The sequence below is a fragment of the Cololabis saira genome, chromosome 24 (assembly GCF_033807715.1).
Source record: "Cololabis saira isolate AMF1-May2022 chromosome 24, fColSai1.1, whole genome shotgun sequence".
In the NCBI taxonomy this organism is placed as follows: domain Eukaryota; kingdom Metazoa; phylum Chordata; class Actinopteri; order Beloniformes; family Belonidae; genus Cololabis; species Cololabis saira.
In genome coordinates this window covers 8,125,302-8,140,931 of record NC_084610.1, presented here as the reverse complement: position 1 = coordinate 8,140,931, position 15,630 = coordinate 8,125,302, and the positions used below count along the sequence as shown (strand labels likewise).

The following is a 15,630-nucleotide window of genomic DNA, read 5'->3' as shown; positions in this document are numbered from 1 at the left end:
TTTCCAGATTATTCTAATTTTAGGATATTTGAGTTTTCTTAAGCTGTAAGCCATGATCAGCAATATTAAAATAAAAGGCTTGCAATATTTCAGTTGATTTGTAATGAATCCAGAATGTATGACATTTTTGTTTTTGTAATTGCATTAAAGAAAATCACAATATTCTAATTTTCTGAGACAGTCCTGTAAATGAGGACTTGTGATTGGATCACTCAGGGCGGATGTTAATACCAGGCCTAAACAGGGCCGTAGAAAATACCACCTTGTGTGTCAAAAATACAAGTGCCTTTATAAAAGGTCTTCCAAGTTTCTGTGAGATCTTGTGTCTCGTTGAAATTACTACAAGGACTAAATGCATGGACTCCCTGAGAATTATAACAGTAACTATCAGTTGTTTATCATCTCCCACGTTTCTAAAATCAGTTACGATCTAATAAAAACCTCAAGACTGCAGCCAGATGTGGAAGCAGCAGGTAATGATCAGTTATTTCCCCGTGACACCTGTGGTCATGTTCCTCAACAAAAACAGCAACATACATCTTGCATTAGTACAAGACCAAGAAAAGAGATGAATGTGTAATGGTTAAGTGATGAATTTCCCAGCTTTCTGCAGACACATACAAGAGCTAAGTCCTTGACTAGTGTGGAGAAGAAGCTCAGGATTTGTGTGTGCGGCTGTGGCGCTTGCTTCGGTCTCCAAATTGGATTACAGCGCGAAAGTAACAACAAATAATGGCAAGCGAGAAATGGAGCAGAAGTCACCACGGCTACAGCGGGGTCAAGAAAGTGGGGAAGGGCAGCCGACGCAGAGCAAATGTCAGCACCGACGGGGAGAGCAGCGCGGCTCGCCTTCATGTTCATCAGACAGGAAGTGGCCTTTAGATCCAGGGCCTCAGCGTGCGCTCAACTGGTCTCTGTCAGGAACGCTTTTTTCCTCGCGTGTGGTCTCCAACAGAAAACCAGAACGGTTTAATACTGTCCCCTCCGAGAGATGGCACATATCTACAATTGAGAAACTGCACTGCTCTCCATTACACTCATGAAATGCATGAAAGTTGCTGCCCGTCTGGTTGCTAACAAGTGAAACAACATCTGAGCTGAATTTCTTAATAGAGAGTTGAAATACATGCGAAGAAGACACCTTGTTGATTTTATATGCTGATCAGAATCATTGGAAATATACAACACTGTCTTCATCGAGGATTAGGGCTGGGGATCAATTCAAATGTCAAGAATCGATCCGATTCTTAAGATTCAGAATCGATTTATCAAGATTCAATTCAATTCCGATATTGATTTGGGTTAGTGTTTTTTGAGCTGTTGCATGAATTATATGACTGTAGTTATGCAAAATATTACTACTAGGGTTATATTGAGATTCAACAGCAAGTATTGCAGCTAATGATGCTGTAAGGACCAATCAGTTCCCAGAATGCTGATAGAACTGCTTTCAGAAACATCGTGTGGGTCAGAATTACCAAACAGATCCAGGGAGGAAACAGAGACGGATGAAATCGCTTTTATTTTTTCCAACATTCTGTTTTTATTTGTTCCTTTTTCGGTCTATTTTGGTTTTTAATTTTTGAGCATTTGGTTTTTAGCATTTTTTGCAAATGTAACCCCAAGACAGTATATAAAGTAATTAAATATAGACAATTTATGCAATTATAACCTAACACTTTAATGTTTTCATACCTTTAAACATATTTAAAGGCAAAAACATGGCACCAGTTATTCTCGTGTCCAACAAAACATTCCTTTTTTGGGGATAAACAAAAAAATTACCAAAAGTTGTAATGTAATGATGAAAAAAAAAATACATAAATAAAAAAAAACAAAAAAAACGATCTTTAGACATATAAATCGATTTTTAGGAATTAATATGAGAATCGATTTAGAATTGGGAAATCGATTTTTTTCAACACAGGCCTATCGAGGATGGACGGTTACAGATTTAAACCACTTGTGCAGGTGGATTTCAACTGGATGTCTACAAATGTGTCTCAGTCCGACTGTTCTGATACAGATTGGATTTCAATTTGCCTTGTGCATCCCTTCAGAGCAGTCTGGGACCCCACATTAGCGGTAATCTCATGATTCAAGAGTCTGGAAGTAAAAGCTGCGGTTCCAGAGCCCGCAGATAACCTTGTAAACGTCCTGTATCGTGTGTCGGTCATTGTTTTAATGAAATTCTTTTCTCTTTTTTTTTCCCTCAACAAAATTGAATTTGAAATTCAGTTTTAAAAACGAATAAAACTCTTTACTTATCAGCATGAAAGTCAGCAGTGACGGTTTCAAGATTCCCCTCCAGCAAGTAAATTGTCCTCTTGTTTTGTAAGGCAACCTGTAATTGGTCGGCAATGCAGACCAACAAAAACCACTAACAAACTACCCCCTTGATTCTCCCGCTGCCCCTCACACACAATACTCCAGAGAGCACAATTGCTGCCGGTTCAGACGCCATTGCATCATTACTTTAAGCGCCCTTGTGTTTCTTTGAAGCGCCTGCGATCTCTGAGAATCAGCACAGAAAATATGATGGCGACTGATTTCTGTGGCGTTTCTGGTCAGATACAGCCCTCTAACATTTTCTTCAATTAAGCTTAATAATCCTAAATTTAGTCAAAAACTGTCATATTTTAAGTAAAAACATTGCCATGGGATAAGGAAAAATTTTCTTGATAAGAATTCTTAAACTGTCAAAATAATCTAAAATAGTCTTATTTCCTTGAAACAAGGCTTCTTTTTTTAACGTTCTTTTAAATTACATATTGCAGCATTCTTACAACAAAGAGTCATTAGAGGTCAATCAAACTTGTGCAAAGCATGTATTTCCTCATGTGAATGCACCCATAAATTAGCACAAAGGTCATCTTTCTATCTGAATACGTCCAAAAGGCCAAAGCAGACACGGCTCACACCCTCCTGTCATGATCGTAGATTATCCTTCAAAGTGGGATGGACTGGGAACAAAGCAGGTGTTTTGTTGTCAGCGGACGGTGTGGTGGGGTAAATGATCTCATTAGTTGTTGCGTGAGGCATTACTGACACAGAACACCACTGCAATCAATCCGAGCGCTTATTCGTGAACGTGGGACAATTGGAAAATGAGATGAAAGGAAACTAGATTGAGACGTGAAGTCGGGGAACTGGAGACTGCTTTTTCCAAGGGTGAAACTTCTAAATAGTGTATACTAGGTGCAGTAATCTATGAATAAATTGATTAAATGTTTCATAAAAAAGGTTTCAACAGATGCAAATAACTCATAGTATAATTATTGGGTAGCAAACTCCATGAAGGGTTGATCCCAGTCAGAAAATGACCTCAAATAACTCTGGAGACAACGTCAGCATAGTGGCCGTTGAAGATTGAATCCTTCTGGCTTCGGTGTCCAATTAAAACAAAACAAAACAACTATCTGATCTCTTGAAAATAACAGTGTAAACAGTTTAAACCGAATACCTGGCTCCAAAATATATTCACACTACACGATCGCAAATCTGAGAGAAATAAACTGATGCTTGTTTTCCACATTTAATTCAAATATTTGCAGTCCTGCTTTCTGTTTGCTGATGTTCCAGCTAGAAACATCTTGTAAATATGCTCAGGTCAAACATGGCTGATTTTCTTTTTTTTTTTATTTATTTGTTCCAGGTGTAAAGGGGTTTTAGAGGAGAGCTCTGTGTCGCTGCAGCAGCTCTGTCCTTCCACGCAGAAAATCCAACAAAACCTCCAGACGGTGATGTAATCTCTTACGGTTCTGATCAGAACATCATAACCGAGGACGGTGAGCCGGCGCTGCGTTACATAAGAGCAGAGACACACACACACACACACACACACACACACACACACACACACACACACACACACACACACACACACACACACACACACACACACACACACACACACTGTGTGTGTGAACCCAGCACTCACAACCGAGTGAAGGACAGTTTATATGCACTCAGGGACACTTTCAAGCACTAAGAGCTGCTTCAGGGAACCGTATTATAACTAAGACTGAAATGTCACATCAGGTGTTTGGATTAAAAATCCAACATCCACTGAAAATGAAATGGGATATAATTGTACCTGAGGAAAGCAGAGATGATGCCCAGTTATTCAAATCCTGAGCATAGGACTTTGTCCCATTTGCTTCTCTAATTTCTTGTTTGTCATGAATTGATATAAACAGTATCTTTACAAAGTTGACAGAATATCAAGCCTGCTTTTTATCAGTTTAGTTTCAAAATGCAATAACAGACTTGCTGATTAGCATCAGCGCCTGATAACGGCGCATGATTAAGCCACAGCAGAGGTGGAGCGTTGCAGTTTGAATGTCAGACACGTGTGACGTACAGAGCCTTATTTTGATCACAAACATCTCGCTGAGTTTTTCAGCACTCTTGTTTCTCATGACTGTTTCTAAAGCTGATCCTAGGCTTTTTATTTTATTATATGTTATTAAGAAAATAAATCTTTACAAACAGCATTTATTCAGGTGTTTTAAGACACTGCCAATATTTAAAATGGTCAGTTTGGTTGGAGCCACCTGTTTGAAAACATGCTTTAAATGAGCTGTTCACATTTGCAGGGTACTGTGACATCACAAACCCAGATCAGAGATACTGTTGTATCGTCCCCAAATGTCAGAGGTGGAAAGCACAAAGCTGTTGCACCAATTTCCAGACGGACACATGGCAGAGAAGAGTGGCGTCAAGTGCAGTAACTGTCCCCACCCACTTTTACATGCTTGAAAAGGCTGCTGCTGTGCTGTATTTTTTTTATTTTTTATTCTATTGGTTTAGTTGATAGGGACAATGCAGTTTAAACATAGTTTCAGTACAATGACAGCAACTGATGTTCTGCACATAGAGTTTATAGCTATTGCTAATTTGCAACTCCTGTCCCTAGTTGGGCTTTTCTAACAATAAAATACAATACAACAATATCTAGGACCTATAATACAAAATATAAAATTACATCTATTTAAAAACAATCACAAAATAAACATTCGCTGTTAAAAGTTTGACTGAATAACGTCAAACATTTCATTCGACAGCTTAGGAATTTGTGTTGAGATAAAATCCATAGTAGGAGTATTTTATTTCATCCTTTCAGTAAAATGTCCTCTCAAAACTTTATCCATGTGCTCCGAATCAAAAGCCCTGGCACCCGCCGGCACAAGCTCCTTACAGCTCTCGCCTCCGTGCCCCCCCACTCCCGTAAATCTTCAGCTTCTTAACGGATGCTACAAGCTTATGGTCACATTCCAGATGTCAGATGATTACACGGACAAACGGGCCATCCTCCAATCCGGTTTATTTTGGGTTGCTGGTGTAGGTGGACCGTTGTGCAACGCCACACCTGGAGCAGCAGCGGCGCAGGCTGCAGAGCTTGAACTGGATGGAAGCGCCTCGCCGATTTCATGGCTTTCACAGCAAAAGGTGATTAAGGAAATCATAGGGCTAATTGCTCGCTATAAATATGGCCGTCCTCCTGCTCAGATGTCCTGAGGGGATTCAAACAAGCTCGCCTACTATGAGCTGAAGTTGCCTGATAAAAGCCTTCATTTAACGCCGGTCTGTGCATAACAGTGGGTCTTGGGAAAGGATGATGTCATGTCTTTTTAAACACTGTTGCTTTTGCACCTTACATCACAGACAGGCTGTGACCCAGCGATATCACTGGGGCAGGAGCCAAGACGTGCAGCATGAACTAAAAACAACATTTCAACAAGAGAGCAGGTTAGCCCTGGCATTTTTAACTGACAAGTCAGACAAGAGAATAAAACATCCAGTGCTTTATGTGTAATGATACTTTTCCAGGTCGCCAGTTTGGGCCAATTATCAGCAAATTTGTTTGCCGGTTTGGTCAGGCTTTGGTTGCACAAATTTGAACCAGAATTGGATTCATTCTGATCCACAATGAACCTACATTTGTTTGCTTGCTGAACTGACACAAAACATGGAAGAGCCAAAACATGCAGTTCCTTGAATGGCCACTAGAGGCTGGCTCCAACAGTGGGTCAATTTCCTGAGCCTGTTAAAATGTCCAATTTCACCTCAGAAATAAACACACTTACAGCCCGATTTAAAAATAGATTTAAGATGTTGGTTGATATCTGATTGATAATATTGCTTTTGTGCTGATGATTGTTCTAAATGCTGAAAGCATTAACCAAACATTGTTTATGCTGAGCAGCCATGGCCAAAGGCCACCACGAGCTGGGGTTAGCAGGAGGATGACCAGCAGGATGGCTGCTCGCTTGTCTGCTACTCGCTCTGGCAGCAGACTTGTTCTTTCCACCTGTTTACCCATTTTTGGGTTAATTTGGGTTTGGTCAAGTTGGCTCCTGCCAATATTGGATGGACCAGATGTCTTGAAAAAATGGGCTTCAAAACCACTCTTTAGAAAACCTGTGGATGGACATCACAGGGGGGTTTGTCCAGTTTTTTTCATAGTCTGAGAACAGAACCGGCTCAGTTTCACCACCTGGATTCAGGCCACTTCTAAAGGCACCATTCAGACGTTTTGGAGCGAGGTTATTTCTTCTGGAGCTTCTGATCAAACCTTTTTTTTCAATGTCACTATAAAAAAGTAAAGATTTTACTTGACACTTTGTAACAATTAAACAAAAAACTAAAATACTTCAATGAATTTTTGTACATATATCATTTAAAACCTTTGATTTGAACATATCTGCAGCAGAATAGGAGGCAATGAAACAGGGGAAAACTGTGGATGGTGCTGTGAAGTGTTTCGCCCTCCAGGCCCAGATTTGGTCTCCCATGCACCAGACCAGCTGTTGCACCACTCTTGACTAATTTCTACTTTTTTAATCTTTACAACACCCATGATGGATGCAGGCTTCATCAGGATTTACACTTCAGCATAAAGGCATGTAAACTGTGCATTCATGTATATTTAGGCTGAATCCAAACAGGATGGCCACAGTAAACAGCCCTGTTATTGAGTCACTAGCACTGCAAGTCCCCGTGCAGAAGGATGTGATTTTACTATGAAACCACTGTGAAAACAAATCGGTCACATCCACCGCGGGCGTTGAGTCCGCCAACGCACAGACACGCCTACGATTCAATATGTGCAACAGTTTGGGCGATTTGAGGGAAGAAATGGCTGATTTTGTAGTGGATTTTACAGCCTAAAAGGTGCACATGCAATTTCGGGTTCTGATTCTTGCAGAAAAACTTGACCTGAGAGGATTTGTGAGCGTTTTGATATTAGTGGATTTAAAGAGCCAAATCAAATCCTTAAGGAACTCAAAGATGAATGCATGCACTTATGACAGGACCATCCCTATAAGCACCGTTGCAGCTTCTGTTAATCAGGATCAGACAGCATCTCTAATGGACGCGGCTGCAGCGGCGGATCCACCTGGCGGAGAACAATGCGGCCGTGCGCGCCGCGCAGCCTCCCCATCAGGCACAAATGATCATGCAACAAACGCCAAAGCAAATTGGCATTAATGCACGCTCCGTAAAACCCAGCCTGAGCACCTTCCTCCATTGCCACCCCCTCCTCCCCCCATCCTCTTCCATCAGCCTCCAAATCCCTCCACAGCCCCGAAATAACGCAGCGCAACGTCTCATTTGCGCACGAAACTGTGGGACTGATCCGTTATCAGCCGCGGCACATAAAACTGCCCCATGCTGCATAAATCTGTCAAAAAATGAATGAGAGGCCAATACAGACACGTCGCTATTGTGTCGAGCCAGAGGCAAGTAGGTTAAACCGCTCGGGCTGGCGCAGACGCAAATGTCTCCAATGAAAAATGAAGGGAGGGAGAGAAAAAAAACATGTCAGCGGGGGACTTGGCGTACCTTTGCTCTCCTGGCCCTCATCCTGGGGCTCCTCCGCGCTGGACTCCATCACAGGCTTGGTCCCGTCCATGATTTTAGTAGGATAAAGCCTCCTTGTGCTTGTAGTTGTACCTTTTCAGTGTGTGGAGCTGGAGCCTGTCCTGGTGACTTGATGCGCTCCCTGTCTCTCTCTGCTTTCTCTCTCTCTCTCTCTCTCTCTCTCTCTCTCTCTCTTTCTTTCTCCCTCTCTCTCTCTCATGCACTCCCTCCCTCTCACCCTCTCTCTCCCTCTCTCCTCCCTGTTAAAGCGCCGTCTCTTTCTATATATATTAACAATCCAGTTTCAAAATGCAAGGGCGCTGACAGACCGGATTTATTTCACCAGTATGGATTAGTCTCCCTCCTCCCCCTCAAAATGATGGCAGATAAAGCCTTTTGCCCCCTAAATACACCCCTAAATATGGACAGAACTGTGCTGATTGTGTACTTCCTAAATGTGTCTCTTGATGACACATGATTGCATTCATATGTGCTTCACTCCAAAACCCTGCCGTTCCCTTTCCATCAGCAGATTCCTCTGCAAGTCTGTTTGCATGTGTTTTTCTTTAAAGAATAATGATAATAATTGTCTGTATGCATGCAGTGCACAATGTGAAGGGGAAATGTGCAGGATATGTAAATATGCATACTCATGGGTAGCCATGCATGCAAGAACAGACACAACCACACATACACACACACACACACACACACACACACACATTCACCGCCCCCTCTCCATCTGGTGAGCTGAGTGAAAAACTGAGAATCAAAGAGGGAAGGAGGGTTTATTTGGAGCTGTCTGCCACACAAGTGCTATATGCTAATTTCAGTCTAACTATGAAAAAAAACAAAACACTTTTTTAAGCTCCCAGCTCCCAGCTCATCAACTCTAAATACCTGACTCTGGATGCATGTGTGATGAAACACACAGGAGGTGCTTAGTAATTATTGACTCTCAGGTGTGATTGTCTCCCATTATGAAAGCTTTGATTTGAGCTTTGATTGGATTCCTTTTGACCAATCAGAGCTGGCTAAATGGTAAACAGCCATGTGCCACATTTTACCTAAGAGGGGTTCCTTTGTTTGTCCCCGGGCTAGCCCGCTGACTGGTTGAAGGCACAGTCCAATAAGGAGTCAAACAAATGCACCCCTGAAGTGCTTAAACGTGGGTGTGGTGTGTTTTTATTCAGAGAAAGGATACAAAGAGAGGGGGTGCAGGTCCCATCACTCGCCCCTTTTTCTAATAATAAACACATCCCCAAACAATGGAACGCCATCTGTCCTGAATCCTCTTAAACAAGGTTTTAATACGGCCCCACGTGCCCCTGTTTCAGACAAAGCTCAGCCCACCAACCGGTCTCAGATATCCCTCCCCCCGGCCCCCCGCTCCCCCCACGCAGTGAGACAGAGGTGGCTGCACCAGAACGTCCAACAAAACATCAGACACAAGAACGGCTAACAGGATATACCACATTTAGTGGATCCAGTCGGCCCAAGGGCTGAAATTTACACCCGCTCTGCACCATATGCTGGGGAGTCAGGTCACCCCTCACCCTGACGTCTTGACATTTGAACGCCTCTCAAAGCCACGAGGACATCCGATCCACTGCATAGATGAACAGCTTACAATCACTCAAGTGACTTTTATGTTGACTGTTTCTTGTAGTAAGAATGCTTAAAACTTTTTAGCACCTCAACTCATTCTTTCATATTTTTTAATTGTTTGGTTAATGAAATGTAAAGGATGTAGAAATATGTAGTCAGTAATTGGTTTCAGCTTTAACTGTATTTATAGAACATGAGCCACATGTTTGATAGTAAAATCATTTTCATGGCTGATTAATTTGCTGGTTGTTTTTACTGTAACAAGGTAATTATGTAAATTTACCACAACCTGCGGTGATTCATTCTCAGTCCAAATCAAAAATACATTAATTGTACCCTGCACCGACCACGTTTTTTAGTTTTGCTTCTCTTTGCTGGGCTGCAGGAAGCTTTTGGGATCATAGTTGTGTTGATCCAACAAAAAAGATGATATAAAAAGTAAAACAAATGCACAAGGAGGATTTATTATTCTGTGATCCTCAGCTAGGCCGCGATTGGAGGAGCTCTGCTTCTAAATGCTCCACGTGGGGCAAGAGGTTGCGCTGAGGACGGAGCGAAACCGCGGCCCTCTGTCCCTGTTGTGACCAGGGGAGAGGAGATGCATCAGTCAAGGACATGTGGGCAAAACAAACCTGGAGACGTGGCCAAATGTCCTATATCATCTGGGATGTAGCTTTGGAGATCATTTTATAAGCAGGTCAAAGCTACATAAATCAGTTACAGAATAATACTTGATATCATCGTTTGGCCTCAAATACACTCTTTTACAATTTTCACCACCTGTTACAAACCTCCAGTATTGATTTTCTGATGTTGTCAAGGTTCATTATACTAAATAAATACTATTACAACATACAAATACACTACAAATAATTCCAATTGCACTCTCCATAAAGATGATTTGTGACTATTTACAAGTGAAATGTCCTGAACAAACAGAAGAAGTGATTTTCTCTGATTGCATCAGTGATGACCACAATAAATGAAACAAATCTGACTTTCCTGTCACCCAGAGTAATATTATCACCACACATAGAAGCAGGAACTGAAACAACTGCAGGAAATGTATTAAAAAATGCTTTTTGTTGACACATTTGTATTTAAATATCAGTTTTCTTTTTACTTAGAGCACATATTGCAATATGTGGTAGTTTTATACGGAAATCAAAGGCAAGCAAAATCCCCTCAGTTTTTTTACTTATTTATTTTGTAGTTTGAAGTTGTATTTTGTAGCAAAAATGAAAGGAACTGGCAGAAACAGTCACACAAGTCCTGAACTGTCAGTTATCAGCCTTGAAGGGTACTTTTTCTTCCCATTTTCTCATAGAACCCCCATAATCCCTCGCTGGGTCACGCAGATTAAGGACTTGTCCCGAAGATGAGATACAGTGCTTCCTGGCACTCTTCACTACCACCCAGTCACACACACACACACACACACACACACACACACACACACACACACACACACACACACACACACACACTTTGGCCAAAGCCTTTAAATAAGTTGTGTTCCAGAACATCAGGAAGTCAGGAACCTCATAAATCCCACCAAGAAAAATACAACCAAACGTCTCTTGGTTTGACAGCAGCAATATTCAACCTATAGTTCATTTAAAAAAAAAAGAAAAACAAGAAACAACCTTATTTCAGTTTGCTAATTTTGCCAATAATTTCACACTGGTCCCCATAGTGCTAATTATTTATGTGTTGAAAAAGAAGGTGCAGCACTTTACTCACCAAGTCTTTCGTTGTTCCTTTTGGAGAGAAGCCGTATCACCTCCATATCAACTCTCTGCACTTAGACCCCAATCTTATTGTAACCTTCACATCTTTATTTATATACGTTTTGCTTCAAAAGGCAAAACTGTGAGGGTGTATTCAAAACAGGAACATCCCACAGAGGTGGAGAGGAGTGGTCCGCTCCACCCGCCAATCTTTCTTTGACTTCTTTTGATAAAAGCATATCACAAAAAATGGCCTTAATACCTTTAGAAAATTGTGTTAACTTTTCTAAAACAGACAGAATAGGTGTCTTTTTTTACATTTTCCAAAGAAATGACAGGCCAACCCACGCTCTTACTGTCAAGATAAAGCTACAAAGTCCAAAAGATTACCAAAATAAGCAGGATTCGCCCCCTGGGCCCAGGACATATTTGCACAAAATTATGCTGCAATCCATTTACAACCTTGATATTCTAATCTGGAGAAAAGATGCCAACCAAATGAGCGCAATCCCCAGTGCCATGCATTGTTTCACACTGACGGGACCGCTGTGGAGATTTCGAAGAAAAAGCAAAGGTTTTATCTCTGCAAAGCTCCTCATATCAAAGGCATGTACACTGTGTGCATGTTGGGGGTGGGAGCCAGGTTTTTTTATTTGTGTTTAATCCCCCTCAGCTGCATAACTGTGCCTGTGGAGAGTATTATCCCACAAAAAAGTAACCACAGAGCAAGATTTGGACTAAACAAAGGACACCAAGGTTAAATGCAAGTCCATGGCCGGTGGAGTTTGAACGTTAAACAGCTCGGTTGCTGGTGTGAGCGCGTGGTTAAATGTCAGTGATGCCAGTCAGTGTTTTCAATACAAACTACTTCAGATTTGCAGTGTTTTGCTCTGGCCCGACCGATGGCACTGGTAAATGGTGCTGAACCATTTACAGTTGGCTCTGTACTGTAGTTATTTGGGCAGTGACAGAACTTTTTATGATCTTTGCTTTTATTAACAGTAGATTTGAAATGAAACAATCAAGATGTGATGAGGTTTCACAGGAATATGGCATTTACCATTTTTGGATTGGAGGGATTTTAAGCAAGCTACCTTATCTTTTGGGGGTTCCTAAGTATTTGTTGGGGTGCTGTTTAGCCCCTATGTAGGCCACAGTCCTCACACAGCCGGTCCAGGTTCAAGTCCCGGCCTGTTACCTTGTGCTGCATGTCTTCCTCTGCTCTCTCTGCACCCATCCCCTCAATCTAGACATACATTTTATCATTTGCCACATTTTAGTCATCTCGTGACCTTCCTTGAAATGCTTTTGTCAGGCGCTCACTGTATCCATCTTCAGTTGCTGCTTGTCTCTGTATCATCAGCCTGGTCTTACGTAACTGAAAAGCATCCTCTGTTGGGTTGAGATTCAGCAACTGACCTGTTTCCACTGAACTGTGTTATTCTTTTTATGAGCATAATTTTCCTAGTTCTCTCTCTGTATCTTCGCAACTCTCCGTAACTCGTCCTGCAAAACTTCTCCTCAAAAAAAAAAAAAATGTGTCCTCGACTTTGAAGAAGATGGATGAAAAATTGTGATTTTCGACACGTCCGAAAAACCATGAACGCATAAGAAAGTTTTTGCAATATTTTTCTCTTTTTTTTTCGTTTCTCTTTAGGATATTTAGGTTTTGAGCAACTCTAGAGTTAATAGAAATGTGACTATCATCCATCTGCACTGAGAAGCACCGTCCTTTCGCTGTTGGAGGTTTTGCCTGAATGTTTACAGCTCTGTACTCATCAAAGTTAATCTGGCTACTAAAAACTGTCAGCATTAACATCATCAAACAGTCGACTCATGCCTGTACCATAACACTAACGTGATGATCAGGCGTTCCTTTCCATCTCCATACTTTTCTACTGTCATTTAGCAGATGCTTTTCTCTAAACCGAATTGCATCTTAGAGAACAAACAAACCATTTCCCCCGGGGAGCAGTTAGGGTTAAGGGCCTTGCTCAGCCACCCAAGGTGGTTCATATCTGTTGCCATTCCGGCCTTGAACCTCCAGACCCAAGCCCACCTCTGTAGCCACTAGACGTCTTCCTATTTCTCTGAAACAAGTTTACCCTGGTTTCATATGTCTCAATGATCTACATCAGTGGTTCCCAACCTTTTTTCCTTGTTTCCCCCCCCTACTTGTGTCTAAGACCAGCCGGGCCCCCCAACCCGTACGTATTAGCACCAAAATAGAAAAAATGAACATTAATTATGTTTTTTTTGATACATTTCTCTTTGGTTTACTCTGTATACATATGACATTGTTTTTCTCCAATGTCACCAATGTATAAAATATGCACAAAAGGACATAAAAGGACATAAAAATATTTCTGAAAAATGTCTCTTTTAATATGAAATCAACATTTTTTTACATTTTTCCTTTAACAACCTGTCGGAGTAGATTAAATGTTGAGTAATGATATAATAATAAGGAATGAAATCATTTGCTGTGTTTGTCACCAGTGTATAAAAAACACAAAAAATATTCAAGACATTCATAAATTATTCCTAACAATGTCTTATGAATGACTTATTCGCAAATATAATTTTTACAACTGCATAATTTCAAAGCAGACAAAGTTTCGTGCCCCCCCAGAGATCTCTGGCACCCCCCCAGGGGGGGACGGGACCCCAGGTTGGGAGACACTCGTCTACATCATGGAGGGCTTTTTAAAAAAATCTTCATTATTTTATAGCAAAGTCTAAACTGGCTCACCCATCCTTGAATGTTGCCAGTTGTTTGCACCTTTTTGTAAATCATCTGTACTTACAATCAAGAAGCTGTCTCTTGATTGTAGATTTAGATGATACACCTATCTTCTCTTCTGAACCTCCGTTGATGCTCTGAGGTGGTTTTTTTATCCAAGAAAGTCTTCTTGGTCTTTTTGATGATGTTGAATTAACAAGTGCCAATTACAGTTCTTTTTTTTTTTTTTCAAGAAGGAACCAATCAGCTGATTTGTCCACATCTAAGGTTTTTGCTATTTCTCTTATCGATTTATGTTGATTTTTCATATCTATGAAGGCCTCCTTCACTTGCATAGAGATATCCTTGGACTTCACATCGGTAGCTCCAAACAGCTGCTCTGTTTGACTCGCTGTAATGAGAGAATGGACCACATCTGGATGATTGACTTCTTTTCCTTCACTTCTCCTAATACATTTGTCAGACTTCTCAAATCAAGGCTGAAAATCTACACTTTGATCACATCTTGTCTCATTTCACACAAAAATGTGGTAGTGAATAAAGGCAAAATCATAAAAATGCTTTCGTTGTCCAAATTTCTCTGTATCATCAGGGGCGTGTTTTGCTTCAAAGGAATCTCACAGCAGACTCTGCTCATGACACACCACAGAAACTTTCTTATCTGCCTCCGCAACTCTTCAAGTCCATTAAAGGGAAAGCCATGACAGCCTGTCGAAGGCTTGTCTTCCCTCATTAAAGCAGAACAGAAGAGAAAGTGGAGCCCGAATAGGATCGTCCAACAGTAATGAGGACATGGCTGTGTCTTCGCATGAACATCTGTGGAGTTAGTGGAGAGAAAGGAAGAGAAGAAGAAGAAGAAAAGAACACTCCTGTAAAGAGACTCATGTGACGGCCACATACTCAGCATCAGAGCAGCCTGATCTCTCAGCGTTGCCGTGGAGACGTGAAACACCCCTGCTAGGTTGCAGCGATTCAGATCTTTTTCTATGACATTATCAGTTCTAAGAAAAGTTTGAATGTGGCTGCGTAACAGCTCGAGACGACCGAGAGCCAGAAAGCACATTAATAAGATAGCAGTGAAGAGAAACCTTATCGGCGCGTGCAGCCTGCACGTTTCAAGCCCGCTTTGTTGCTGCGTGGCAAAAGCAGAGGGAGCGTTATCCCACAGACAGTCAAAGTGCATGTAAATCTGCAAATTGTGCCATGCGGATGTCGAAAACCCTGAACAAGACGCTTCATGCTGGTTAAAAGCATGAAGCATTTGAGTGTAGGGCTGGGCGATATGGACCAAAAGTCATATCTCGATATTTTCTAGCTGAATGGCGATACTCGATATACATCGATATTTTTTTCTGTGGCATAATTGGAGTTTCCCCCAAAGCATTATAGCATAGCATTTCTGTTAGCTTCATTTTTTTCTGAGGCAAACCCTTAAAAAAACAGTCAGTTTTAATACAAAGCCTCGTGCCAAATGTCACACAGGTTCCTTTATTAACAGAGGTCTGCACAATATCAAAATGTATAAAACAAATGAAATAAAAATAAACTGCCTGCATATATAGAATAAAAATGCTTCTTGAATAAAATAAAACAAATTTCCCTTTCCTGCATAACAATTAAATTAAAATACACTGTGCAATTAATACAATGTAGACAGTAACAGGCAGACTTTTCCACTGAGGT

At 41.2% G+C, this 15,630-nt stretch overlaps 1 protein-coding gene across 3 annotated transcripts in view; it reads right to left on the bottom strand.

The window, feature by feature from the left end:
• The window catches only part of LOC133425324 (neuronal membrane glycoprotein M6-b-like), a 52,147-nt gene that overhangs the window by 23,786 nt on the left and 12,731 nt on the right, over positions 1-15,630 (bottom strand). Inside the window, exon 1 of one of the 3 annotated variants that reach the window (XM_061716115.1) lies at positions 11,218-11,304. The exons of 1 other annotated variant lie outside the window; for it this stretch is intronic. In XM_061716115.1, the coding sequence (XP_061572099.1) occupies positions 11,218-11,263 (46 nt within the window). In that variant the 5' untranslated portion in view covers positions 11,264-11,304. Of the gene's footprint in view, positions 1-7,848; positions 8,089-11,217; positions 11,305-15,630 lie in introns of those variants that run through there. One more of the 3 variants, XM_061716114.1, reaches the window with a different exon arrangement.